The 27212-nt window shown below is 43.6% G+C and overlaps 1 protein-coding gene across 4 annotated transcripts in view; it reads right to left on the bottom strand.

Annotated features, from left to right (window-relative positions):
- BNC1 (basonuclin zinc finger protein 1) overlaps nucleotides 1–27212 on the bottom strand; it is a 309802-nt gene that overhangs the window by 269587 nt on the left and 13003 nt on the right. For 2 of the 4 annotated variants that reach the window (XR_013979210.1, XR_013979211.1), the window contains exons 2-5: nucleotides 20503–20605; nucleotides 19457–19692; nucleotides 13910–15816; nucleotides 6373–10893 (exon numbers count right to left, since the gene is read on the bottom strand). Coding sequence is in view for 2 of the 4 variants with exons in the window: in XM_080980331.1 (XP_080836457.1) it covers nucleotides 10206–10893; nucleotides 13910–15816; nucleotides 19457–19692; nucleotides 20503–20605 (2934 nt within the window). In the remaining 2 variants the exon portion in view is untranslated. Of the gene's footprint in view, nucleotides 1–5673; nucleotides 10894–13909; nucleotides 15817–19456; nucleotides 19693–20502; nucleotides 20606–27212 lie in introns of those variants that run through there. The other 2 variants (XM_080980332.1, XM_080980331.1) reach the window with 1 other exon arrangement.

Here is a 27212-nt window from a genome sequence, read left to right as displayed (position 1 = left end):
AATGCGTAAGATGAATTATACAGCGGATGCTTGGGTTGTGAACATGATCCGTGCGGGATGCACATTCGCCACCCGCAGCAGTTGCAACCTGCAGCGGCATGTCTGTGCACGCGTGGGTTGCGATTCGGCGCTTCTGCGCATGCGCAAAGCGCGATTTAGCACTTCTGCACATGTGCGACTGCTGAAACCCGGAAGTAACCCGTTCCGGTAGTTCCGGGTTTTGGTGGTCCGTAACCCAAAAAAATGCAACCTGAAGTGTCTGTAACCCGAGGTAAGATTGTATGGCCGCAGTCATTGCCCTTGTTAAGGGTGTTTCAGCTAAGCTGCATCCTGCTGTTTTAATGAGAAATCAGGGGCAAGTTGTAGGTACTATGGCTTACAATTAGAAAAACAGGTGGACGGGCTGAATTGAAACTTTAATACATGTGTGAGATGTATGTTTGAGGGCAGCCTGGGCCAAAGCTGGGGTAGATAGGAGAAGAAAAATGGCTTGTACTGAATAACTTGAATATTTGATGAGAGACTTTGTGATGCTAACAGGCAAGCTGCATTTTTCTTCCGTAGGCTTTGCTGATGTGGTTTTTCCGGAAAGATCTCTCCATTTGTACTGCGTGTTTTGGGGAAGAGGTTGTGGTGATAGGCCAAGGGACACATCTAGTATGCAATTTTGTCTAATAGTAGGGTTTTTTTGTTTTTTGTTTTAAAAAAACCAAACCAAAACAAACCCAAAACATTTGTTTGTGGCCCATGTTAATCCATGGGGCATTTATAAAGGTGTTCCCCCACATACACTTCGTGTGGGCCTGTTGTGAGAGAAGGTGGAGAAGAGGGAGGAGAGCCTAAATGCAACCACCTGGCTGAGCTGCAGCATTTTGGTTGGACCTACTGCCAGCGCCGAAGGGACGCGGGTGGCACTGTGAGTTAAACCACAGAGCCTAGGGCTTGCTGATCTGAAGGTCGGCGGTTCGAATCCCCGCGACGGGGTGAGCTCCTGTTGCTCGGTCCCTGCTCCTGCCCACCTAGCAGTTCAAAAGCACATCAAAGTGCAAGTAGATAAATAGGTAACACTGCAGCGGGAAGGTAAACGGCGTGTCCGTGTGCTGCTCTGGTTCGCCAGAAACAGCTTAGTCACACTGGCCACATGACCCAGAAGCTTTTACGCTGGCTCCCTCGGCCAATAAAGCGAGATGAGCTCCGCAACCCCAGAGTCGTCCGCGACTGGACCTAATGGTCAGGGGTCCCTTTACCTTTACGTTACTGCCAGCACCAGCATCTCCCTGCCTGGTGAGTCAAGGTGACTGAGAGTCAGAGAGGTTGAAAGCCACTGTCTGCTGTGTCTTGTTGCATAGGGATGCTCACAATGCAGGCTGGTCCATTTGAAGCACTGCCTCACCAACCTCAATCTACCCTCAGCCAACCTCCACCCGTCTGCATTTCTTCTTACAACCCGTCTAGAGTCAGGGTCAGTTTCCTCTTCCTTTGTGTCAGAATTGCCCTTTTAGAACTCAACATTGAGGAGGGGAGGGGCCATAGCTCAGTGGTAGAGCAGCTGCTTTCCATTCAGGAGGTCCCAGGTTCAATCCCCAGCATTGGATAACCAGGCATAGGCAAACTCGGCCCTCCAGATGTTTTGGGACTACAACTCCCATCATCCCTGACCACTGGTCCTGTTAGCTAGGGATGATGGGAGTTGTAGTCCCAAAACATCTGGAGGGCCAAGTTTGCCTATGCCTGCTAAACACTAGAGAGTCAATCCATATAGACAATACTGAATTGGTGGACCAAGCATCTGAATTGGAATCCGTCAGCATCCTGTAAGGAAGACAAATCTAGAATTAGTGGGCACTGCCTGCCATTGGCTCTGCCATTGCCCACTGCTGGCCTCCAGGCTTTCCATTTTACCATTTTACCACCAAGCACTGGGAGAGGGGATGGCTCAAGGAGGGTGGCTCAGTAGTTTCAGGTTCCCCAGGTGGCCAGACCAGGCAAAGCCAGCACCTTAGAAGGAGAGCAAGGTTTGGGTTCAGCACCATGGAGAGTGCTTCTGCTCCTGAGTCCAGGCATTAAAGTTGTCTCAGTGAGGAGCAAATGGCTGAGTATTGTAGCAGGCCCAGGCTGTCAGTGACTCATGGCTCCGTTCTGTGAGGGTTGCCTCCCGGTCAGCTCTTTGGCAGCTGCTGGCTCCTTCGAGTTAATGAGGTTTCTCTTTCCCTCTCCTCAGGGCCCTCTTGAGTCTCTGAGGAGTCTGTGGACCAGCCATCTGAGTCTGGCAGCTGAGGTGACTCCTCAGGGTTTGGAGGAGGGGTGGGGGACAGAGACCCACAGGGGATGAATCAGGGTGCAGTGCAATCTTTTCCAAGCTACAGGTGCCTCTGAGGGTCTTGGACATATATATATATATATATATATATATATATATATATATATGTGTGTGTGTGTGTGTCTGTGTGTGTGTCTGTGTGTGTGTGTGTGTGTGTGTGTGTCATCAATAAACACACAAACAAACTTGCAGATCCACCAACTGAAGTGTGTCCTCTTCAGCACTTTATAATTGGTTGCCCCTGATAAAACAATTTGAGGTTCGGTTGTTTAATCTGTTGGTTAACTCAAAGGTTGCCAAGTTTTTTGGAGCAGTGGGCACATTTTGAATTTTGGAAGTTACAAAATAGCAGCTATGGGTGGGGTGTGTGGCATAACACAAAATGAAAGAGATAGCCACCCTTACCACATTATACTTGCCATGGGAAGTCAGCTATGTCTTGCTGATTCTGACTGTGGAGATGGCACAATATTGCTTACACACACACACACACACACACACACACACACACAGTTGCTGTTTAATAGCAACAGAGAGCATTCCTTAGTACAGTCAAACCTTGGTTGTCGAACGTAATCTGTTCTGGAAGCCCTTTCAGCTTCCAAAATGTTCGACGAACAAGGGGCGGCTTCTGATTGGCTGCAGGAGCTTCTTGCACTCAAGTGGAAGCCGCGTCGGACGTTCGGCTTCCAAAAAATGTTCAAAAACTGGAACACGTCCGGGTTTTCGGCATTCGGGAGCCAAAACATTCCAAAACGGAGGCGTTTGTGAACCCAGGTGTGACTGTACTAGGGAAAACCCACACTCACTCTCCATTTCACATAAATCGCTTAGAAGGCACTTATACATTTTGGCCCATAACCATTTTTCTTGGAGGGCTAGAGACTTACATTTTTTAAAAAAATAAAATGAAAACCTGAGTCTGAAGCACCTGCCCAGGGACACCACTGAAAGCATTCATGGATTGGCAATCCCTGGCTTAACTTGATTAACTGTCCATATTTGTTTATCTTTTGCAACAAAGTAATCTTTTCTTATAATTAAGATCGAAGGAGCAAGTTGATTCAGTTTGCATTCAAAGGCAAACTTACCAAGCCTGCACTTTTCGAAACCATATGCAAAATGAAACAAAGCCATCCTTTGAAATTCACTTCTCAGAATTTTGCAGTGCAGTTCTCCAGAAAAGCAATGTGTCCAAAAATACACCTACTGGTGTAAAATGTGAGTAAAAATGCATGCATGGGTGAAAATAGCATTAAAAATGCATTTCATTAAGGGGAAATTATGTTGCAAAAAAATGTGTATATGAGGCAAAATTGCATACAAATGTCTGTATATTTGGAGAAATTAGCTCTGAAATGCTGATTTTCATTGGGATTTTTTTCCCTTAAAAATTCTCAGAATGAAGTAGAAATGGGGGGAACTGAACTTAAGATTGGAAAAATCAGAAACAAAGAGAACCTTAAATTGACAGATTCTCCTAATCCTACCTGTGAGTAGGCCGAATTCAATAAGATTCCCTCATAATCAGATGCCATAAGATTGGACAAAGAAAGGAAAACAGCATGGATGATCTTCCAGATTCTATTGGGTCCCTCCAGGCTCCATATTCTAGCACCTGAGAGAATGGCAGTCTTAAAATAAAAATGGGAAAGTTTCTCTCTTTTTGGCATAGCTTCACTTGCAGAGACATTTCATATCTTGAGCTAAACTCTTTTATCTGTCTGCCTTGGGATTCTTCCTTTGATGTGGAGGCAGAAACCAGGGCGGCCCTTCTCTTTGTGCATCAGTTAAGCCTCTCACTTCCATGTGTGAAATACCTGTGGGTTAGCTATTATGATTGCTAGGGAGTGTGGGGTTATGTAAAAGAAATAAGCAAACAGACGACTGCTTGGAAGATTGGAAGGAGAAGCAGCTATTAAATTACAGAGGTTAGAGGTGCATTAGTCTGCTGCAGCAGAAGCAACGAAAGCTTGAATAATTTTATTAAACTCTTTCCACAAGAGTGTTGAGAGTGGCTAAGAGGCCCCTATTCCCCTCACAGAACTACAGTTCCCAGAGTTCCCTGGCAAGAGGGGTTGACTGTCAAAACCACTCTAGGGTAAGGTAAAGGTAAATGACCCCCGGACGGTTGAGTCCAGTCAAAGGTGACTATGGGGTGCGGCGCTCATCGCGCTTCAGGCCAAGGAAGCCGGCGTTTGTCCGCAGAAAGCTTTCCAGGTCATGTGGCCAGCAGGAATAAACTGCTTCTGGCAAAACGTGACACCATGATGGAAGTCAGAGCACACAGAAACACTGTTTACCTTCCCGCCACAGCGGTACCTATTTATCTACTCGCACTGGTGTGCTTTCGAACTGCTAGGTTGGCAGGAGCTGGGACAGAGCAATGGGAGCTCACTCCGTTGTGGGGATTCAAACGGCCAACCTTCCGATCGGCAAGCCCAAGAGGCTCAGTGGTTTAGACCACAGCACCACCTGTGTCCCTCATCACTAGGAACTGCAGCTCCAGGAGGAAAATCCAAGATCTCCTAACAACTCTTAGCAGCTTTAATGAACTATAGCTCCCAGGATTCTTTTGGGGAAGCCATGACTGTTGAAATGGTACAACAGGACTTTAAATGTATGGTGCAGATGGAGCCTGAGAGAAGACATAAATCTAAGATTCCCATATCCAAACCAAACACTGCAGTCCAGCCTTGGTATCTTGGGCTCAGGGAATCTGTGGATCACGACGTCCCAAACTTGGGTCTCCAACTGTTTTTGAACTACAATGGCCATCATCCCTTGCTTGCAGGACCAGTGGTCAGGGATGATGGGAGCTGTAGTCCAAAAACAGATGGAGACCCAAGTTTGGGAAACCCTGCCGGGGATCAATAGTGATGCTCAGGCCCAGAAACATCTCTGTTGTCACCACTGGCCTTCGAGTCTCTGACTGAGTTACTGCTCTATTCTGGGATCATGATTCTACCACACTGTAATCTAGGCAACTTCTAGAATTCTTGATTTCAAAAGTTGGCGATGCCCACTAAGGTTACACGTGTGATATATATATGGCAACATTTTGGTGGTGATACCCATCAATGGCTTATTGGCCAGTGTAGTTCAATAGACCTTTCATGTCAAGAGGCACTATGCCTTTATGTAGCAAACACTGCCCCAGTTGTGAGCTTTGGGGAACATCTGGCTGGCTGATGTTGGCAGCCAAATATTGTGATTAGGGTGACCTTTGACCTTCTCCAGCTGGTGCCATGCAACCTCTTAGGCTTGAAAGCTAACAGCATCACATATCCAGAGTGCTAATTCTAGAAACCGATTCCTCAGGGGAGTTTTGCCTGGATGCACTCAGAAGAAAATTATTGTATATTTTTTATTAACACATAGAAAATTCTGAAGAAAATACAAAATGGTATTACTTTCAGGGGAACAGTGAAAAAACAAACCTAAAGAATTGGGCGTTACAACTTTCATTTACGACAAAGGCTTCTTTCGGTTTTTATATAAAAACAAAAACAAAACCCCAAATCTTATTAAGATTAAGCAAGCACATTTATACAGCAATGACAACAAAATAGAGCTTGAAATAAATGGAAATATTGTTAATTGGTGTCAACCCTGAGTCCGGTTATACTGACTTCGTAGTGACCAAGGGTGGTGTTCAACTATGCCCTATTCAGAACAGATCCATTACCAAACCTACATTAGTCATGCCTATTAACCCCAATGGGTCTACACTGAGTAGGACTAGCATTGCATACCACCCCAGGCTCCCCGCAGTCCGCTTTCTATCGAAACAAGTATTCCAACATGAAAAGTAAATGACACAGTTCAGTTGCAAAAATGAAAAAAAGTAGTCTTATTTCTGCTGCAAAATAACATCGGACACAAATGTTTTCTAGGCAATAGTTTCATTATTGCATCCATCTAGCAGAAAACATGGCATAGCACTAAAAAAAATGCACTCATTTCCATTTGCTCTCTTTACCTTTCCGTCAAACTGCTCATGAGATGTTTATAGCTGTGGATGTGGCAGCGCTGAGTATATGCTAAAGTACTTCTCTCTCTCTCTCTCTCACACGCACACACACACCAGGTGCTAATCCTGAACCTCCTAGGCTATAAGATCTAGCAAAAACTGGGCACATTCAGCTTCCTGGGTCACCCACTAAGCTGAATGCAGTCCACCAGCTTTGCCAGGTGTTTATAGGCCAGGATTGGCATTAACACCTGGGATCATCAGGCAGCTGCCAGTGACCAAATGTCAGCAGGGCCCATGCTGTGGGTGCTTGACCCACCTGCTCACCTGGCACCAGTCGTGTCACTCTCAGGCTTTGTGGGAAATCAAAACTGTGCCTTCCCAGACTCAGCCCAGCAAGTTCACATCTGGGGACCAAAAAAATGTAGGTCCTCCAAAGGATGGGGAGCTCTTAAGCTGGTTCAGTGCTTAAAGACAGCAAGATAGGTTTACAGAGTCTAAAACAGCAAGATAGGTTTACAGAGTCTCTGGTAGGCTGCCAAACAGGCCTGCTTTGAAGCTAACACATGGGAATACTGTTTGCAGGACCCTCAAAGTGGCCACTCCATCCAGGGCTCATTCATAGAAATGTATCTTGATCTACTGGTACCTGCTGTCCCTCGAGATGCTTCCTTTGTACCCAAATGCTGCACCGTGAAGCCAAACCAGAAACACAATAAAACGCTCTGTGGGTGAGCTTTTAGCCTGTTGTGGCTGATCAATCATCTGGGTATGTCCCAGAGCATTTGGAAACAGCTCCAGTGTCAGGCTGATCAATTGTCTACTCTAGCTGCACCACCACATCAGATTGGACCATGCTGAAAAGCTAAAAAATGGTTGTTTCCCCATCTTTCTAACTTCACACAGTGGGTTTGGAATTCTTGTAGGGGGTCTAAACACACAGCATTAACTCCGTTTTCTGTTTTGTTTAATAGAGTTGCGTTTATTTGGGAAGTCTCAACCTTAGTAAATCTAATGGTAAGCCACTTTCACAACCTTCTATTTCCCTCTGCTTTGCCACCATGTCGTGGTTTATTCCCTGCTCTCCCTTACGTAAGTATTCATGTTGCTGCAAAAACTGCACTGCTAACACACCCAACACACCCATACCCACATCCAAGGGTATTGTGCCAGCTGCACAAACAACCCTCCTCTCCCTCTCTCCTTCTCTCTCTATTTTGCTCTTGAGAAATCAGTGCACAAACCCATTTTGCAAAGTTGGAATCCAGATAAGAATCAACCCAAGTTCTCTTGAAGAAGCGGCAGCTGGTTATCTGAATGGTCCCATATATATCTGAAACCGCCAGCCAGCACTTTGACATGGGAAATTCAGAATTCTGATGGCTATGCATAGCTAGAATCCTCCATTTTAAATCAGTTGAAGATCCGCATCAGCTGTAAATCTGAAAACTAGTTTACTGTGTATAAAAACTGAACCTGGAGTGATCTCAGCCTGAATTCCAGCACATCAAACTGTGTCCATCAAATGTGGCACATAAGAGCAACACATATCACCAATCTACTCTGTGATATGAAATTGTGCTACAAACTTTTTTGTGTAGAATAAACATTGAGACCCATGGACAGTTTTTCCTATTCATCCTACATACTAAGCCCAAGATTTCAATCTAAAGTTTTCAGTCACCAGCTAGCCAATAAAGCATCAAGACTAAAATTTAGCTAAACTGCAAACTCCAGGGGGAGAGGAACATCGTAGAAACCACAAAACACTCTTAAAACACTTTGGCATCATATGTACAAAATGTGCAGTCAGTGTCATGCCTGGGTACCACAACAGATCAAAATTGGATTGAATGGGGAAAAATAATTTGAAAGGCTTAGTCAATAAAAATAAGTATTACACCCCTAAGCTATTCAAAATGATTTCATCAAAGACATTAGCACACCATGTACACAAACACAGCAATGCTATGACATGATTACAAATTAAATATTTTAAAAGTGGTTTTTTTTAAATACAACGTAAGACCAATCAAATTAAGTGCACAGAACATAATGCAGAATACTGGTACGTACAGTGACAAGGATATTGAACAAAGTTATTATATTTATACTAAGCAATGCTTTAATATAAAAGAGAGTGTCAACAAAGCTAAATGGATTACTCTTCTTTATGTTGCAACAAAGACCAGCATTCTCCCCTTGGTGGCAAACAACTACATCAACAAAACATAATGACTTAGTTTCCCCAATCTCATGCTGTTTCCTGTAAAATGCTGGACAGTGCTGAGTAACACCCCCCTCCCGAATACCCAATGTAGCCATCAAAAAGTGCAATAAAAATACACACTGCATTTATAAAATGTCCTGTATGTGGTTCAAAAATCTTTGGAAGCATGTTATGACACGTTAGGCTGTACAAACTGATGCATTTCAGAGGCTCCCAAAGTTAACCAAGAGTCTTTTTAAAAAATAATAATAATCAAAGAGGGAATATTCTGTTCTTTTCTCAAGGCTGGTCCTCTTGTGTGTATATATATAAATATATATCCCCAGACATGGAGTAGCTCAGAAGCAGGTTCCAAGACAGACCCATGAACTGCTGAGTGGCTTCTGGCGTCTGGAAGTTTACAGATCCATCTTGGAGCCAGCCTCATTATTCATTTAGACAAGAATTTTACATGTCTTTTCTAGAACTGGGACCTTTTGTTCTTTTCCTTTCTTCAAATGTTGTAAAAATAATGGACAACCCACAGTGGAAGAAAACCCTACAATACGTCTTCAAGTAAAATAGCTCCTGAAATCAAGAACTCCAGAATCATATGCTACATTTTCCTAAAACCTCTATTTTAGTTTCTGGCATTCAATAATAAATTACGTGGGAAACACCACATTTATTTAATACTGCAAAGTCAGCGTCGGAGCAGAGGTGCGTGTTAAACAAGCATGGCGCTGTTGCTGAAAATGACGTCCGTGCATTTAGTTTCCCCTCCATATCCCCTTGGTTGCCACTGGGAAGAGGTGTTGAAAATGCAACAGAATGACATTATGACATGGATAAAGAGAGGAACGCGTGGACTTCCAGATGTTGTGGACTCCAACTCCCATCAGTCCTACCAGCATGGCCAACAGCCAGGTATGATGCAAGTTGCAGTATAACCACATCTTGAGCGTCAAAGGTTCATCATCCCTGGGATAATTTTTTTTATTACTCATTGGGGAGAGAAAGGGAAAACTGGACATGGCGCTCCCATTTTCAACAACAGCTTTGTGTTTTCTTTTGTAATGTGTAGCCCAGCCTTCACACTACGATGTTAGACAGAGGTGTGGGAAAAGACCCATCATGGCATTATGGCATGGGCTAAGTGGGGAACCTGTATGTCTCTCAAGATGTTGTGGCACTCCAAACTCCCATCAGCCTCAGGGAATTATGGGAGATGGAGTTTAACAGCATCTGGACGGCCACAGGTTCCCGATCCTTGATCTCAGGATAGAAATGACAGCGTTAAAAACCCTCCAGTTCAACCAATGGGCTCACCCAGCAGTTCCCACCCATCCCTCCACATTGATCATGTAAACGAAACATTGGAATAGTGTCTTCACTGTGACTCATATTGCAAACCATCAAGAGTACCTTTATTATGTCTCCTGATCCTCTCTTTTTTTTAAGTGTGTATCTACATCTAAGTGAAAAACTCAGGCTAGTGTTGTCGGTGTGCCCTATTTTGCTCAGTGAAAACACATACTGTGTAAACGGAAGCAGAACGTGGCCCCGTGTTTTCAGTGTGCACTGTGGAAGAAAGCACCCTGGAAGAAAACCAAACAAAGGGAAACCTCACTCTTGCACTTTTCTTTTTAAAGTTGAAATGACGACTCTTAACCAAACAGAAGCTGCTGCCCAACAGCGAGATGTTACTGTGGGCTACCTGTTGACCTGATCAAGCTCTTGTGTAAATTGGGGTTTTGACTGTGTCGGTTTCTGCTGCGCACAGAAGAAAACATTGTATTGCAACCTGGGACTTTGCATTGGTGGAGCTGGCGGAGATGGACTGTTTTGTAATGGGCCCTGAAAGTTCCTTTATTACTGTAGCTTTTTTGGCATATGTGGCAGGTTATTGGCAAACTGGAAGGTATGCTTGAGAAACTCTCGTTAGTCTTCTCCATCAGAGAACAGTCTTGGTAGAGGTCTTCATTCGGGATCAAAGGTGGACTTTCACAGCTTTCGTCACTGTCCTCCAAAACCCCAGGACCTTCTTCATTGTCTCCGTCAGAATCCCAAGAGGAATGAGCACTGCCCTCCGACTTGATGCTGGACGTTGTGCTTAAATCCAGAACGGCCCCATCGTTTACCAGGTCATACTGGTAGCTCTCGGGGCAGGCCTCTCCCATCTTGCTCATTGGGAAAACCAGGCTGCCAGTCCTGTTCATCCCTTTGAAGATGACCGAAGTTTGCTGCCCAACGTGTCCTATCAAAGAGTCGTCCGGACAAATCTCTTTCGCCATATCCTTCAAGAGGTACGTTGCATTGAAATGGTGGTTCTTGATTTCCAAGGGATCTTTGGTCAAAAGCTTATGGTGAAGGTTTAGGTTGGAGCTATGTCTGGAGAAAGAAGATCAGGGATGCTGTTAGAATCAAGGAGGAGAAGCAACTCAACAGTCAATACTTGAGCACAAACTCTTAATGTGAGCATTGTCCCAGCGTGGATACTACCCCTCGCCCAAGTGATGAATGCTGTAACAGTAATGTAACAATGGTGTGGCGATAGAGGTACCTTCCTTGGGTGCACCTGGGATAAGGGTACTAAATGGGCAACCAAGAGCATGTAATATATTGATGGCTATGCCTCTAGGATGACCTGTCTCATCACGGCACTGCAGTCATTTCTCTTTGTTCAGGCTTGTGGGAAGGGTGAGGTGAGGACTGGATTTTTTCTGTTGCTGCTGTTTCATTTGCATGGAATTTATGTTGGCCTCTCTTAATATGATTGGTTTTAATATTATGCATTTCTGACCTGAGACCTTCAGATGAAGAGCAGAATACAGAAAATAAATAAAATTATTTTAAAAAAATATCTTATGTTTATTTGATCTCCGTACCATAAACAGCTAAGGATGATCAAGACAGCCACAGCAGGAAAAAATTAAAAAGGACAAGATACATCAGGTGGTGGAGAACTTTTGGTCTTCTAGATGTCACTGACTACAACTCCCATCAGCTCTAGCAAGCATAGCCAATGGGCAGGGATAATGGGAGTTGCAGTTCCAAGACATTTGGAGAAACAAAGGTTCCCCACACCTAATATCCATGAACAAATGGTGCCATAGCCTTAAGACTTATTGTGTTATTTTCTCCCAGTACAGAATAGCTAGTCACTTTTTTCAAGATGAGCAGCCAGATGCAGCAGCTAGTTCTGAGATCTGGCGAGGGCAGTGAGCCAGGCAGAGAAGCCCTGTTGCATCTTCTCCTTAGTTCTGTCTCCACAGCTCGGCACAGGAAGGCAAATGTGGCCACTACATACTGCTAGTAAAAGGTAAAAGTAAAGGACCCCTGGATGGTTAAGTCCAGTCAAAGGCAACTGTGGGGTTGTGGCGCTCATCTTGCTTTCAGGCTGAGGGAACCGGCGTTTGTCCACGGACAGCTTTCTGGGTCATGTGGCCAGCAGGACTAAACCGCTTCTGGTACAACAGAACACCGTGATAGAAGTCAGAGCGCATGGAAATGCCATTTGCCTTCCCACCACAGCGGTGCCTATATATTTACTTGCACTGGTGTGCATTTGAACTGCTAGATTGGCAGGAGCTGGGACAGAGCAATGGGAGCTCACCCCATCGCGTGGATTTGAACTGCCAACCTTCCGATCAGCAAGCCCAAGAGGCTCAGTGGTTTAGACCACAGCGCCACCTGTGTCCCATACTGCTAGTGGAGAAGGGGGGAAGTGGAAGCAGAAGGCAGCAATATTTGGGGCCAGCAGCTTCTGAACAGGAACAGTCTTATCCGACTGCAATCTCAGACCTTAAATAGTCCACAACAATTCTTCCTGTTTGTTAGCTAATTCCTAGCTGGCAATGGGATCAAATTGGAACCTGCTCCCAGAAAGGACTGGTTTCGGCACTGGGAAGAGCAAGACGGGGAACGTGTGGCTCTGCAGATCCTGTTTGACTATCAGCGCCCATCATTCCCAGCCAGAGGGACAAAATGAATGTCTGGAATTCAGTTGGAGCTGATGTGCTTCTGAACACCAATTGCTGGAAACGGCAGCAGGGGAGGGTGCCGATGCGCTCAGATCCTGTTTGTGGGCTTTCCACTGGCTGCTTTGAGAACAGCATGCTGGACCAGACGAGCCCTTGGCCTGATCCAGCTGGCTCTTCTTATGTTCTTATCTGCCCAGAGGGCAAAAAGGAAAGTGGGAGGGGAAAGCAGAGGGGAGCAGGAAGGGAGTAGGCTGAACAGATGGTGTGATTGATGGAGGAGAGGAAACTAAGTCCTCTGCCATCAGTTCAGAAGATGATATAGACAGATGATAGATAGATAGATAGATAGATAGATAGATAGATAGATGATAGATAGATGATAGATAGATGATAGATAGATAGATAGATAGATAGATGATAGATAGATAGATGATAGATAGATAGATAGATGATAGATAGATGATAGATAGATAGATAGATAGATAGATAGATAGATGACAGATAGATAGTTGGATAGCCAGCTAGCTAGCTAGATGATAGGTGATAGATGATAGATAGATAGATAGATAGATAGATAGATAGATGATACATGATAGATGATAGATAGATAGATAGATAGATAGATATAGATATAGATAGATATAGAGATAGATAGATATAGATAGATAGATAGATAGATAGATAGATAGATAGATAGATAGATGATAGATAGATAGATGATAGATAGATATAGATAGATAGATAGACGATAGATAGATAGATAGATGATAGATAGATAGATAGATAGATAGATGATAGATAGATACCACTGTAGATTTTGCTTTAAAAATTTAGGGAGACATCTGAAAAGGCAAGTTAAATGCAAGACCTTGTTATCCTGCCTGTGCAAGAAATTGCATCTCTAAAAACGACAACCCACAAATAAAATTATTTTCAACCACTGTTATCTACTAGCAATGAGATTTCCAGGGTTTCATTTAATGCCGTGGTTCCCAGTGTGGGGCACATGCCCCACAGGGGGGCAATTTGATTTTTAAAGGGGGGGCAATTCGAGAATGAGTTATTAACAGTGAGAAACGGGTGAATAGGAGTTCACTTTTTGAATAAAAAGAATTATATGTCACGGGGGCGGGCGGGGCAGCAGGACTTTAGAGATGCTTAGGTGGGGCATGGCCAAAAAAAGGTTGGGAACCACTGGTGATTCAATGCCTTCTTGTCCAGGGGGAAAAGCAAGGTTTTGTCCCATGGATTTTCAGTGCTCCAATAAGGTACGGAACATGCATGAAGAAGATACATGGGGTGAGGGGGCACACCACAAAAACATGCTTCAAAACTTATTTGCATTTCAGACTAGGCTCCATTGTATGACTATTTTATTTTTTTAAATAATAATAAAAAAACAATTATGTGCACTGTTTTCTTACCTGTCTCGACTTCTACGAGAAGGAAAGGCAGCATTGCAACCCTCCACGGTGCAAATATGCATTTCTTTTAGGTGTACGTTTTTAAAATGCATTTTCACACTGTAGGGGTTTTTAAAGGTCTTCTTACAGATGTCACAATGGAAACGGCTGTCTTCCCTCTGAAGCCCTAGCGGCGCATGTTGACTGACACGATCTATATCTTTAAAAGCTTCGAAACCAGGAACGGCTACACTCCTACCGGACAGTGTGCCGAACGCCCCCTTACTCAGCAAGTGGTGTTGCAATTCAGCGCAGTCGTTCATTGGGATCCTGTAATTCAGTTGCTCTTTAAGATAGCCATGGGGTTCTGTCACTGCTTTGATCACATCGCGCTGCTGGTTTGAATCTTTGCAGGCATTTTCACAAGAAACTACCTTTAACAATTTGCCTTGTTCGGGCTTAGCTGTTTTCTCAGGGCGATGCAACTCGTCCGCGTTGGCGCATGTGTTATTTGGCTCAATAGATTTAAAATATGTCGGCCCTCCATCTTCAGAAATGGATTTCTGTGATGTACCTGAATGGGACTTCTTTTCCATTGGGTGGTTTGAGTTTTTTTCTATCCTAGAACCGCCCATCTCAACAGGCCCGTCACTTACCGGCCGCGGAGGCATGTCGTCTTCCGAGCTGGCAACTTCGTGAGTTGCGCTAGGGGTATCAACGGCTTCTGTCTCTATCTTGATGGGCATGCTAGACTTGCGGGATTTTTTCTTGGGCAGTGCATCGAAGGGCGATTCGTTAGAAACCAGTGGCTCAGGGATTGACGAGGAAACCAGAGGTAGGGAAGGAAGGGTGCCGGGAGTATTTGCAAGTTCAGCCGGTGTGACCGGACTGCGATAGAATGGAAGAACTGGCTGCACGGTCCTCAAGTTTGGAAAGAGAATGCCATTTTGGCCAGTACTGTGAAAACCTGGCTGTGTCTTTGAATCGCTGCAAGAGCTTCCGTAGCTGGAAACGGATCTACTGTCGGGAGGCAAAATATTAAAATCCGTCCGTTTGTTCTCTTCCAGTCCGGTGATGGCCAACCCATTTCTCAGATCTTTATCCCGGTTGTTCCTGTTCATTGGCATGTGAAGCCTAGGGTTGGGGTTGGCACTGTGTCGATTTCGGCTCCGGAGGGAGCTAAAGACCATATTGCATCCTTCAATGGTACATTTATGTTTGATCTTCAGGTGGACAGCGTTGTAGTGGATCTTCAGAGTCCCTTTGTCGTAAAAGGTCTTTTCGCACGCTGTACAAAAAACACGCCCTCTCCTCGTGGCGAAGCCGTTTTTATCGACAGATTTTATTTTACTTTCCGGGGAGAGCTGGCTCATTTCAGGCTTTGTGATGCTGCCGGGCGAACTTAAATCGCTTGGAGAAGTGTCATCCTTCAAAGCGATATCTGGGCTGGTCGAGGCCACCTCCTTTTCACCTTGAAATGAAGACTCGGAAGTTAGGAAGCTGTTTTCCGCAAACTGCATAGGAACATCTTGCTTGAGTTCATTGCTGCAGTCCTGACTTTGCTCCATCAAAAGCCTCTCAGGGGGTGAACCTATGAGGGGCGGAGGAACAGGACTGAAAAACTGAAACGGCAACATGAAGGCCATGTTGTTGACAACGTTCTCAAAGTGGTGGATGTTAACAGGGTTCATTTTGTCTAAGGAAGCTGGGAGGCTTGCACTCCTCTGACTACAGCTTTCAATGAATGCCCTAATATCCATATTGGCTGCGGTTGTGGGGATGACGATGGACTGCCCTTCTTTCTCCTGAATCGCCATTAACTCCACAATGGACTTGGTCTCGCCAAAGCGCAGAAATTGCTGCAAAGTAGCCAGTTCTTCTTCACTGGTCATGATACTCCAGTGGTCCAGGACCTTTCCTGCAGCATCCTTAAAAAGACAACAGGCAACACTGTACGTAAAAGAGGAACACACCAACATCAAATTCAGATGGATGCTTCAGTGCAGGGGCAGCTAACATAGATATTGTTGGACTGTAACTCTCATAATCCTAGACCATTGGTCATACTGGCTGGAGCTGATGAGGTTTGTAACCCAATGGTATTTGAAAGCACAACGTTGCCTACCTCCCCTTGAGATGCTTATGCTTAACTTGCAAAGTGGAAGGGCCATAGCTCAGTGGCAGATAATCTGCTTTGCATTCAGATTCAAGTCCCAGGTTCAATCCCTGGTGTCCCCAAGTGTGGCCAGAAAAGAGCCATGCCTGAAACCCTCAAGAGCTGCTGTCAGTCAGTGTAGACAATACTGAACTAGACAGACCAACATTCTGAATCAGCTCCCTATGTTCCTGTGTGCTCAAGTTGCTACTCTGCATGGCCTTCTCCACCTCCCGTTAAAAAAGGAGACAAGACAGACATGCTCCACTCACCCACTCCTTCTGATGTCCTGTCACTCGTCCCACTCACTTGCAGTACAACACACCTGGGATCCTGCTTGCCAGAACAGGTGAAAGATGCTCCATGCACCATGATAACCACAGAGGGAGCAGGCTAGGGGAACTGTGTTTGCCTTGTCCCTTGCTTCAATGGGAGTTTGAAAGGGCTATATTTGGGGTCAGGATGGCAATACAGTCATACCTCGAGTTGAAGTAGCTTTGGGTTAAGCATTTTCGGGTTGCGCTCCGCAGCAACCCGGAAGTAACGGAGCGTGTTACTTCCAGGTTTTGCCACTCGCGCATGCGCAGACGCTCAAAATGACGTCACGCGCATGTGCGGAAGCGGCAAATAGCGACCCGTGCACGCACAGACGCGGGTTGCGTTCACTTCAGGATGCGAAAGGGCTCCGGAATGGATCCCGTTCGCATCCAGAGGTACCACTGTAGTAATAATAATAATAATAATAATAATAATAATAATAATCTGGCTGGGTATAAATAAAACATTAAACATTAAAAACTTCCCTAAACAGGGCTGCCTTCAGATGTTTTCTAAATGTCAGATAGTTGTTTATTTCCTTGACATCTGATGGGAGGGCGTTCCACAGGGCGGGCGCCACTACCAAGAAGGCCCTCTGCCTGGTTCCCTGCAACCTCACTTCTCGCAGGGAGGGAACCACCGGAAGGCCCTTGGAGCTGGACCTCAGTGTCCTGGCTGAGTGATGGGGTGGAGATGCTCCTTCAGATATTCTGGGCCGAGGCTGTTCAGGGCTTTAAAGGTCAGCACCAACAGTCTGAATTGTGCCCAGAAACATACTGGGAGCCAATGTGGGTCTTTCTGGAGCGGTGTTATGTTGTCTCGGCGGCCCCTCCCAGGCACCAGTCTAGCTGCTGCATTCTGGATTAGTTGTAGTTTCCGGGTTACCTTCAAAGGTAGCCGCGGTGGCATTGCTGATTTGTACTGTTTTTTGGTAGGGGGCAGCTCAGACTAAATAGACACAAGGTGAGGGTTGTGTCTTAGGGTTAGCATTAGGCTCATCTAGCTTAGTATTGTCCACAGTGACTGACAACAACCCTACAGGGTTTCAGGCAGGGGTCTATCCCACCCCTACATGGAGATACCTGGAAATGAACCTGAATCTGAGACCACCTGCATGCAAAGCAGAGGCTCAACCACTGAGTTACAGCCCTTCCTATAAAGTGACCAAGTGATGGCCAGAGTTGGAAGTGCAGGGTGGGGAGGGTGAGCAGGTCAGAATCCAGCTCAGGAATCCACAGCTGCCCATCACTATTCCAGGCAGTTTTCTAAGAGGTTAGGCTTCTTTGTCTATAATAATTTATAATAATAATAATAATAATAATAATAATAATTTATTATTTATACCCCACCCATCTGGCTGGGTTTCCCCAGCCACTCTGGGCCGCTTCCAACAAAACACTAAAATACAATAACCTATTAAACATTAAAAGCTTCCCTAAACAGGGCTGCCTTTAGATGTCTTCTAAAAGTTTGGTAGTTATTTTTCTCTTTGACATCTGGTGGGAGGGTGTTCCACAGGGCGGGTGCCACTACTAAGAAGGCCCTCTGCCTGCTTCCCTGTAACTTGGCTTCTCGCAGGGAGGGAACCACCAGAAGGCCCTCGGCGCTGGACCTCAGTGTCCAGGCAGAACGATGGAGGTGGAGACACTTCTTCAGGTATACTGGACCGAGGCCATTTAGGGCTTTAAAGGTCAGCACCAACACTTTGAATTGTGCTTGGAAACGTACTGGGAGTCAGTGTAGGTCTTTCAAGACTGGTGTTATATGGTCTTGGTGGTCGCTCCCAGTCACCGGTCTAGCTGCCGCATTCTGGATTAGTTGTAGTCTCCGGGTCACCTTCAAAGGTAGCCCCACATAGAGCGCATTGCACTAGTCCAAGCGAGAGATAACCAGAGCATGCAACACTCTGGCGAGACAGTCCACAGGCAGGTAGGATCTCAGCCTGCGTACCAGATGGAGCTGATAAACAGCTGCCCTGGACACAGAATTTACCTGTGCCTCCATGGACAGTTGGAGAGTCCAGAATGACTCCCAGGCTGCGCACTGGTCCTTCAGGAGCACAGTTACCCCATTCAGGACCAGGTCTAGCCAAATCCACACAATTTGCTAAGGCTGAGGGCAGCTTATTTTGGCAATTCTGTGATATATATTATTCTTGGATTTCAATCACCCCAACATTTGTTCTTTCTAACACAGCACTGATGATTAGAAAGTATTTTGCAATCTCCCCAGAAAAAAATTAAGACGTGTACCGGCGAAACAACATGTACGAATGGAGAGAGAGAGATGGAGCAATCAGAAGAAGATTTAGCTCCACATTTAAGTCAAGTATTCTTCCACTGCAAGTTTAATAATCTTCCAAGCTACTAAGATCAGAGAACAAATGAACCTGCATCGATCCTTCGCCAGTGTTTACAGAGCACAGCTGTAATTACACTAGAGTGTTGCAAGTTCTTTCAAACTCCAGCCATACCTAACTTTCCCCAATATCTGTAATAAATATTTTATCACAGAACATGTATTTGATGGCCTACTGAGGGTTTTCACTGGGCACACAAGACTTCTCTAAGATGATGAAGAATGTATCATCATCAATTTTTCATGCAAAAAAGGTTCAAGGTAATTGAGCCCATATTTTTTAATCCTAACACTAAAAAGCAAAATTATCAAGTGCCATGAAATATTTATTCGTGCCATAACATAAATCATAATGCTGCTTTACATTGGAACAAGAATGCCAACAGAGGAGAGGCATTTCTGTAAACATAAGGAGCTAACTTCTGCCCTGGTGTACTGATGATGCTGGAAAAGTTCAAAATGGCAGAACTGAAATGGATAAATTTATGGTGAATGTCTGCGTTATAAGGGTCCTAGTGCAGCTTCAAGTTCTGATGCAACTGGGATGCCAGCAGAACGTTCACAAACATTCAAACTTCTCAGTAAACAAAGCATGCAGAAAGCTTTTCTTAAAAATTCTTTGCACTTCTCCAGATGTTGGGGTGCCCACAAACACGCAGACCACTGGTTTCTCGGCCTCATTTCGGCCCCGATTCTCTTGTCACCCTCCTAGAGGGAGCGAAGACCTAGTGATGTACCTGTAAGACATATCCACGTATGTAGTCTTGAAGTGTCCAGTCCAGAGCATGGAGGATATGAATGACTTCTTCTTGCTTCAGGACGCTGAAAAGCCGATCTAAGAGAATTTTGAGACGGACAGGAACTGCCTGAGTTCCATACAGCATGAGGCTGCTTATATCAAATACCACATTAGATTGGACTATTTCCACTTGGCTTGTTGGGTATAGGTTAGGGATCCTTAGCTTACTTAAGGCTGAAAAGAAAAGGAAAACAAAAGGCAAGTGACTACTTATGCATAAATGGGTATGAGACAATTAGACAAAAAGAACACCATTGGGGTACTAGGGGTTTGAACTTGAGCAGTATTTCCCAATTATTTAAGCTTGGGGAGGGGTTGGGTGCAAATTTCTGGTTTGGCGCATGATCCCTTTGCTAGGTTGGCTAGGCTAGGGATGGACAGGGCTGTGAACTTTGGTTCGCCCCATTTCTCATTTCTCCACCTGGAAGGCACCATGTTGACTGTAATAATCATCACCATATTTTTACCCCGCCCATTCGACTGGGTTGCCCCAGCCACTCTGGGGCAGCACATACAAAAAACATACTAAAATATTAAACATCAAAAACTTCCCTATACAGAGCTGCCTTCAGGTGTCTTCTAAAGGTTGTATAGTTGCTTATCTCCTTGACATATGATGGGAGGGCATTCCACAGGGTGGGTGCCAATACCAAGAAGGCCCTCTGCCTGGTTCCCTGTAAACTGTCCCCAGTTTAGCCTAAATCGTGTTCTGAACATTCAGAATTATGTAATCCTCTTGTAAAGCAAATTGCTATTAGTTACGTAGCAATTCATACTAGTTATGGATTGCACCAAAGAAGTGCTTTACTATCCCAAAGCTGAGCTGAATATGACTCTATAGACAATTAGCAATTTCTGAGTTTTGTTATTTGTGACTTTGCAATGTCTCCGTTAATAAACTGAAAACTGTACTTAGACAGCTGGTGGCTACTTGGTAAGGCAAGGATTTTTTATTTTCTTTTAAAATTCTTTGAGGTTTATTACCATGTGCTACCCATCCATGCCGACACTGGTCACATTGCCGCTGGTTTATTTTCCCAGGTTTGAAGCACTGGCAGCTGCAGCTTACCAGAGTGCAACGGATGGCCTGAAAGAGCAGAAACAGATTAAAACGTTAAGGGGTGAGTAACATGTGCAACACGCTGGAGAGAGGAAAGGGGAAGGGGAATGGAACATGCATATGCAAATATGCAAAAAATGAAGAATTATGACTATGCATAGATCGGGGTGCCATAAGTCAATAATTTCCTGGACATAGCTGGGATTTGTTCGTGAAAAATAGTGTCTGGGTAGAATTTTCAAAAGCTGGTTTAAATGTCCGTGAAGTGGGGTTTTTTTTTTTGGCCAAAATTCCTAAAAAAGAGGTCCAAAACATCATGGGGGGGGGAGATTTTTTTGGGGGGGAAAGCTGAACAACCCCCTAAAAGCTTAATAACTTTTGTGTCTGGATTTTCACTTGTTGAAATATAGCAAGCCTAATAGAACGCAATAAGGGAGGCAGGTGGCACTGTGGGTTAAACCACAGAGTCTAGGACTTGCCGATCAGAAGGTCGGCAATTCGAATCCCAGCGACGGGGTGAGCTCCCGTTGCTCGGTCCCTGCTTCTGCCAACGTAGCAGTTGAAAAGCACGTCAAAGTGCAAGTAGATAAATAGGTACCACTCCGGCGGGAAGGTAAACGACGTTTCCGTGCGCTGCTCTGGTTCGCCAGAAGCGGCTTAGTCATGTTGGCCACATGACCCAGAAGCTGTATGCCGGCTCCCTCGGCCGATAAAGCGAGATGAGCGCCGCAACCCCAGAGTCGTCCATGACTGGACCTAATGGTCAGGGGTCCCTTTACCTTTACCTTTAATAGTCACAATGTGGGTCAACCTGTTTAGGGACTGTACTACTTCAGACTAGGGATGGTTTCTCAAAGTTTGTCATTTTTCCAGTGTCAGGTTCAGTGCTTCACATTTTCCCATTAGTTTGAGGGTGCCTCTTTTTCTTTTTTTAAAGTTCTCATGAAAATGTACCAGCATTTTAGTGCGAATTTTCCTTATATACACATGTTTGTGTGCAATTTTGCCAGGTACACACCTTTTTGCATTTCTCTGTGCTGTTTTTTAAAACAATATATGGATTTTCATGCACACTCTTGCCCCAGCACGTGCATTTCTGTACACAACAAATGGTTGCAAAATTCAGAAATGTGCAAATTTCAACAGATTGCTGTGTTCCGGTTGGTATATTGTTCCGTAAAGCATGAATTTGGTGGGGTTGTTTTTAAATGCAAACTGAACTAAATTTCTCCCCTGCAGGTTATCCCATGTTTTCATATATATATATATATATATATATATATATATATACACCCACAGAAAGCTAGCACATCAGAGAGAACCATTCTCCTAGCTCAGCCTTCTCTGTCTAATATTTAGGGTCAAATGACAAATTATGCTAAATGTGTTTTTTCCACCTCTCTCTCTTTAACTAAAAGCAGCCACAGGGATGGGGAGGGTGACCTAGATCAGCACAGCAGCACAAGGGGCGGGGGCGGGTTTAACCCTTTCCCTATGCATCCACTTCCTGCTGAAAGATCCCAAAAAGCTGCCATTTCACCCCCAGCTTTGGGGGAGCATTTTTGAAAGAGAAACACCCTGTGCTAGCGTCTTTGATCTGAATCTGTTCCTCCTTGCAGCTGCTGTTAGGTTGCTGTTTTTTTAAAAAAGAGAGAGAGGAGGAGAACCCCAGTCACAAAATTCAAAGATATGTTTAGCATCACATGTGGTTTGACCCACATTTGCTACATGCCAACAAATAAATGGGACTTAAAAAATGCTTCACCTTAGAGAGATTGTACCCAACAATAAGAAAACAAAGGGCAAGATTTTCCCCCAAACCATGTATTTAAATGCTTCTAACTATGAAACTATAGATACCAATTGCAACCCAGATCATTTTAAAAAGATGCGTTATTTAGGGCTATCTTTTAAAATCTAGTTCTTCTTCCTGTAGTTCCAGGGATGGGAATCTGTGGCCCTCCAGATGTTGCTAGATTCCAGCTGCCATCATCCCTGACCTGGGATGGTGACTGGGGCTGATGGAACTCCAGAAATATCTGAAAGGCTGCGAGTCCCCCAACAGGGAGGGCATGTCATTTTAGGGGGTGAAACTTAATTTTTGCTTTCCCCCCCACTTATGGGTGTGAGGAATTAAAATCTGCTATTATTATTGTCATCAGACAACATATAAAATTATTATTATTATTAAGCTTGGTAAGTCTATGTTTGGCGAAGAAGCACATAAACTGCTTTCAGAAAACCAAAGAATTTTAATATTACCTTCTGAAAATGTTGGGAAATGATGACGTTGTTGATGATTAATAATAATCTGCAAGTACTTGGCAATCATTTTTAATGACTTCCATGCAACTGTACACACATTTTACTTACCAAGCAAAACTATATTATTTTAGCTAGAATATCTTTGGAATTCCTAGGTCATGCTGCAACTTTTTAGCAACCCTCGTTTTGGGAATTTGAAAGCTGAAAAACTCATCATGCCCTACTGCGCCAGCTCATTTTGCAAGGGCTGAAACTTAAGCAAAGAAATTTAAGTCAACCAGATATATGAGTTTTAACTGCGTAAGTCTGCATGGTTAAAAAAAAAGAGTATCTCCAAAGGGGGGGTGTCTTTAGATGATGTCACTACAGGCATCATTCTGCAAGTAGTGAATTGTGTCATATTTCTTAGAGACTTCGTCAGGCAAGACCTTGCCCTACCCTCTAGTCTCTGCTTCTCAATTTGTATTGTATTATTTTATGTACTGTGGCTTTGGCGTTGTTTTATTGACTATAGTTTAGAAATTATTTATTGTAACTGTTGAGTGGATTTCTGTTTAACTTTTATATGTTGACATTATTCTTTTATACTGTTCTAATAATTGTTGAATGTTACTTTTTTGATGTAGGTTGCTTATTTTAAAGTTTTGTTTTATTGCTACATTTTTGTATTGCATTAGATTGTTATAAGACGTACATTTTTTGTTTCTTTAGCTTGTAAACCGCCTTGAGTATTGTAAGATAGAAAGACGGTATACAAATTATAAATGATGATGATGATAGAAAGTCGCAGGTGAGCTTGGCATCTACAGCGAGCAATCGCTGATAGGAATGTTATGATTCCGAATAAGTTAAATTCCCATTCTCAGACACTCACTCATTCTCACACAGACAAATACAGCCCACGCTGGTTAGGGAAAAGTGTTTCCTGAGGGCCAGAGACAGAGGTTGAAGGGCCATATTTGACCCCACCCCTGAAAGAGGCCTTCATGCAGACTGTTTCTTCCCAGTGATATTTTTCAAAAGAAAAAAGAAAAAAGGGTCAGAATTCACCATTAACACTTTGCTTTTTTGTCTTAGAATGGCAATGGTGCTCACCTGAGAGGCGCCGGAACTGGGTTCTGGCGAGTTCTGACCCCCCAAAAAAGTCCTTCCCATCCCCCATCCTGAGTAGTAAAAAGGCACACAGTGTGGTAATTAATAGTAAAACAGAGAGAAAATGGGGGGCGGGATATTGGGACAGGGGAGGAATGATCATTTGCAGAAAGCAACAAAATTCCTTTGTGTTTAAAAGCAATCTCCATGACTGATACCTCCACTGCCTGTTTATGGCAGCCCCCTGTACCTTGTGTACAGCTGCACAGAAAAAGGAATTCAAGCAAGCGTAATAATAATAATAATAATAATAATAATTTATTTATATCCTGCCCACCTGGCTGGGGCACTCTGGGCAGCTCCCAACAGAATACCAAAAACACGATAAAAGATCAAACATTAAAAACTTCTCTAAATAGGGCTGCTTTCAGATGTCTTCTAAAAGTCAGATAGTTGTTTATTTTCTCGATATCTGATGAGAGGGTGGTCCACAGAGCGGGCGCCACTACCAAGAAGGCCCTCTGCCTGGTTTCCCTCACTTTCCCTCATGATGGGGTACACTATCAAAGGAAAAGTAACCCTCTTAGAAATTGATTGATAGCTTTCCTATTGATACAAGTACCGGTCATTTGAGGAAGCAGGAGCTTCCATCTTCAACATCATCAACAACAACCTTTGGTTACTCTAGAGAGAGGAGTGGATTGGACAGTATATATAAAAGTATATTATTATTATTATTATTATTATATTGCCCTTTACCGAAAATCCCAAGGCGGTTTGCAACAGAAAAATTGGGAATGAGAATACAAAATAAAACAAAAACAAACCAATAACCCTCTTCCCACAAACACATTTGAAAAGCCATAGGCCTGGTTATAGAGAAACATTTTTGTCTGCTGCCTAAAGATATATAAGAAAGGTGCTAGACCAGCCTCCCTGAGGGGAGTATTTCACAAATCGGGAGCCACTGCAGAAAAGGCCCATTCTTATGTTGCCAGCTGCCAGAGACACATGAAGAAGGTTCTCAGGTGATGAGTGTAAGATCTGGGTTGGTTCATATAAAAAATAAAAACAGAGTCCAGGTTACAGCAATGGTATTAAAGGGGAATCTCAAAAAAGTTTAAAGGCTATGGATGGAGGAACACTTTGTAGGAGTGGTTCGTTTAAAAAACGTTAAGTAAATCAGTAAGCGAACATTGCAAAAACTAAGAAATGTACCTGAGAAAAAGCAATCAGTTTCCTGTGAATTTACAACACATGCATCACAACACACACTGAGAACTGAGCTCTGAGAGTCACTTTGCTTTAGATAGCCGGTTAGCCCAGCAGTTGGCATACTTCTGATAGAGCCGCAGAAAGTAATAAATTTTCTTTATAAGGTTCATCTAAGTGGGATGGGGGGGGGGGAGAAAGTATGTTGTGTTGAGCCAAGGCCTCGTTGACTTCACGAGATGTCAACTATAACTGGAGTTCAATTATATTACCTCACTGCACTCCTTCAAGATGCTGTACTTTCCATAGACAGTGGTGTGTTCACCAGCCCCAGAAGATCAGAGTTAGATCAGCATTCCATAAATAAAGAGAGTCCGCAAAGAGGCGTCCCAACAAAAATTATAAGGGGGATGGTTTTCGAAGGCAGTTGTCCAAACAGATACATCAAGATGCAATCTAATATTCTTTCAGATAACCTTCACTTATTTCATGGGCTTTTACTTTCTTTCTCCATTCATCAAATTTCATCACTTCCTCGCACTTTTTGTTTGATTTGTTAGGCTTGGGTTAGGCTGTATCCCTGTCTGCTGCCCTGTCTGCTTACAGGCACGAACCTCTATATAAGATTGCAAGAATGCTAAATACAACAAGGTATCCATTTGCTAGATCCTGGGCCAGATTACTGAATATTCAGCTGATGTTGTAGGATAGTTGTGTGGCTAAAGACTTCAGTGCCTAAGTAAGAAACCCCTGTTTACTAACCATTCCCTCCTTGCTTTTTATAGTGTCTGGATCCTGTGTATTTGTTGATACATCTCTTATTTGCTGTCATATTATATTCACTTTTGACCAGGGTGGATTTGATTTAAATCACGATTTAAATCACTAGTCAGTAAGACTCGATTTAAATAGGTTTTTTTTTTTTACAAAAAGACTCATTCTTGCTGGTATAATCTTAATATTGACAACCAGATGAAGGTTTCATTTTTGGAGTAATAAATTTTCAGAGTAGTTTTTACCGTTCTATCAAAAATTACTGATTTGGTTATACTATTAGAAATACATAGAGAGATAATTATGAAATTATTGTGAGGTTTAAGAAGTTAACTGTTTATATTTGGACAACTTTTCTGCTGTACTTTATCGGAAGGAGAAAAATAATCATTTCCTTAATAACAATTTAAACAATTTATTTAACTAAAACAATAGCATTATAGCATATGTATCCATGTTTGTTAACTGATGTGGTTATTTTTTTTAAAAAAAACAACCTCACAACTTAGACTGAGTTTTAGCACTCATGAAAAACTTAAAACAAATCCTTATTTCCCAATGAATAGCCTTTGGACGATAATGTAACTTAAACAGAAAACTATCTTTAGAAAGATTTTTCCTCCAAAAGCATTTTATTTTAAAAATCCAATTTAAATAAAAAAAATCTGATTTAAATAAAAAAACCCCTGAATTATAATTATTTTTTTTAAAAATCATAGATTTTTATCCACCCTACTTTTGACTGGAAGCCCGTTTGACGACCACTGAGTGGCATACGCACGCTACAACAGCAACAACAATAAATTCTTTTGGGAGTCTGCCTCTGGAAACCTTCAAAAAACCCCTTTTAAAAAGCAGCAGCACTTACCAGACTGGTATGAATGGTGGCAATGGCAGCTGTCAGTCTTCCTCATCGCTGGAGGACGATGTGGAAACAATGACAAGGCAGGCAGACTGGTACTCCAAAGTGCTTGGCTGTGATTTAGAGGTACACCAGTACCCTGAACTGCTAGCCATTTCCCCCACTCATTTTCAGCCATTTTTTCAGTTTCCCCACTCTCTTTTTTGGGGGGGGGGCTGTTTTTGCCCTCTTTGTGCCTTTTTGCAGATTAAACTGATGTATTTAATTTCCCTCCTCACCTTGCATTTACACGGTCGTGCGCAAGTTGAACACACGGCAAGTGGGAAACATCTGTATTCCAGTCCTTTCCCCCGCTTTTCTTGACCCTCCCACCCCAAACCCTCAGTATCTTGCCACTGAGCATGTTGAGTTCTCATTGGGCTCTCTCCC

This window comes from Podarcis pityusensis (assembly GCF_964106645.2).
Source record: "Podarcis pityusensis genome assembly, chromosome: 14".
NCBI classification, from domain to species: Eukaryota; Metazoa; Chordata; class Lepidosauria; order Squamata; family Lacertidae; genus Podarcis; species Podarcis pityusensis.
Note: the sequence above shows the minus strand (reverse complement) of the source record. Positions and strands in the feature narration are given on the sequence as shown.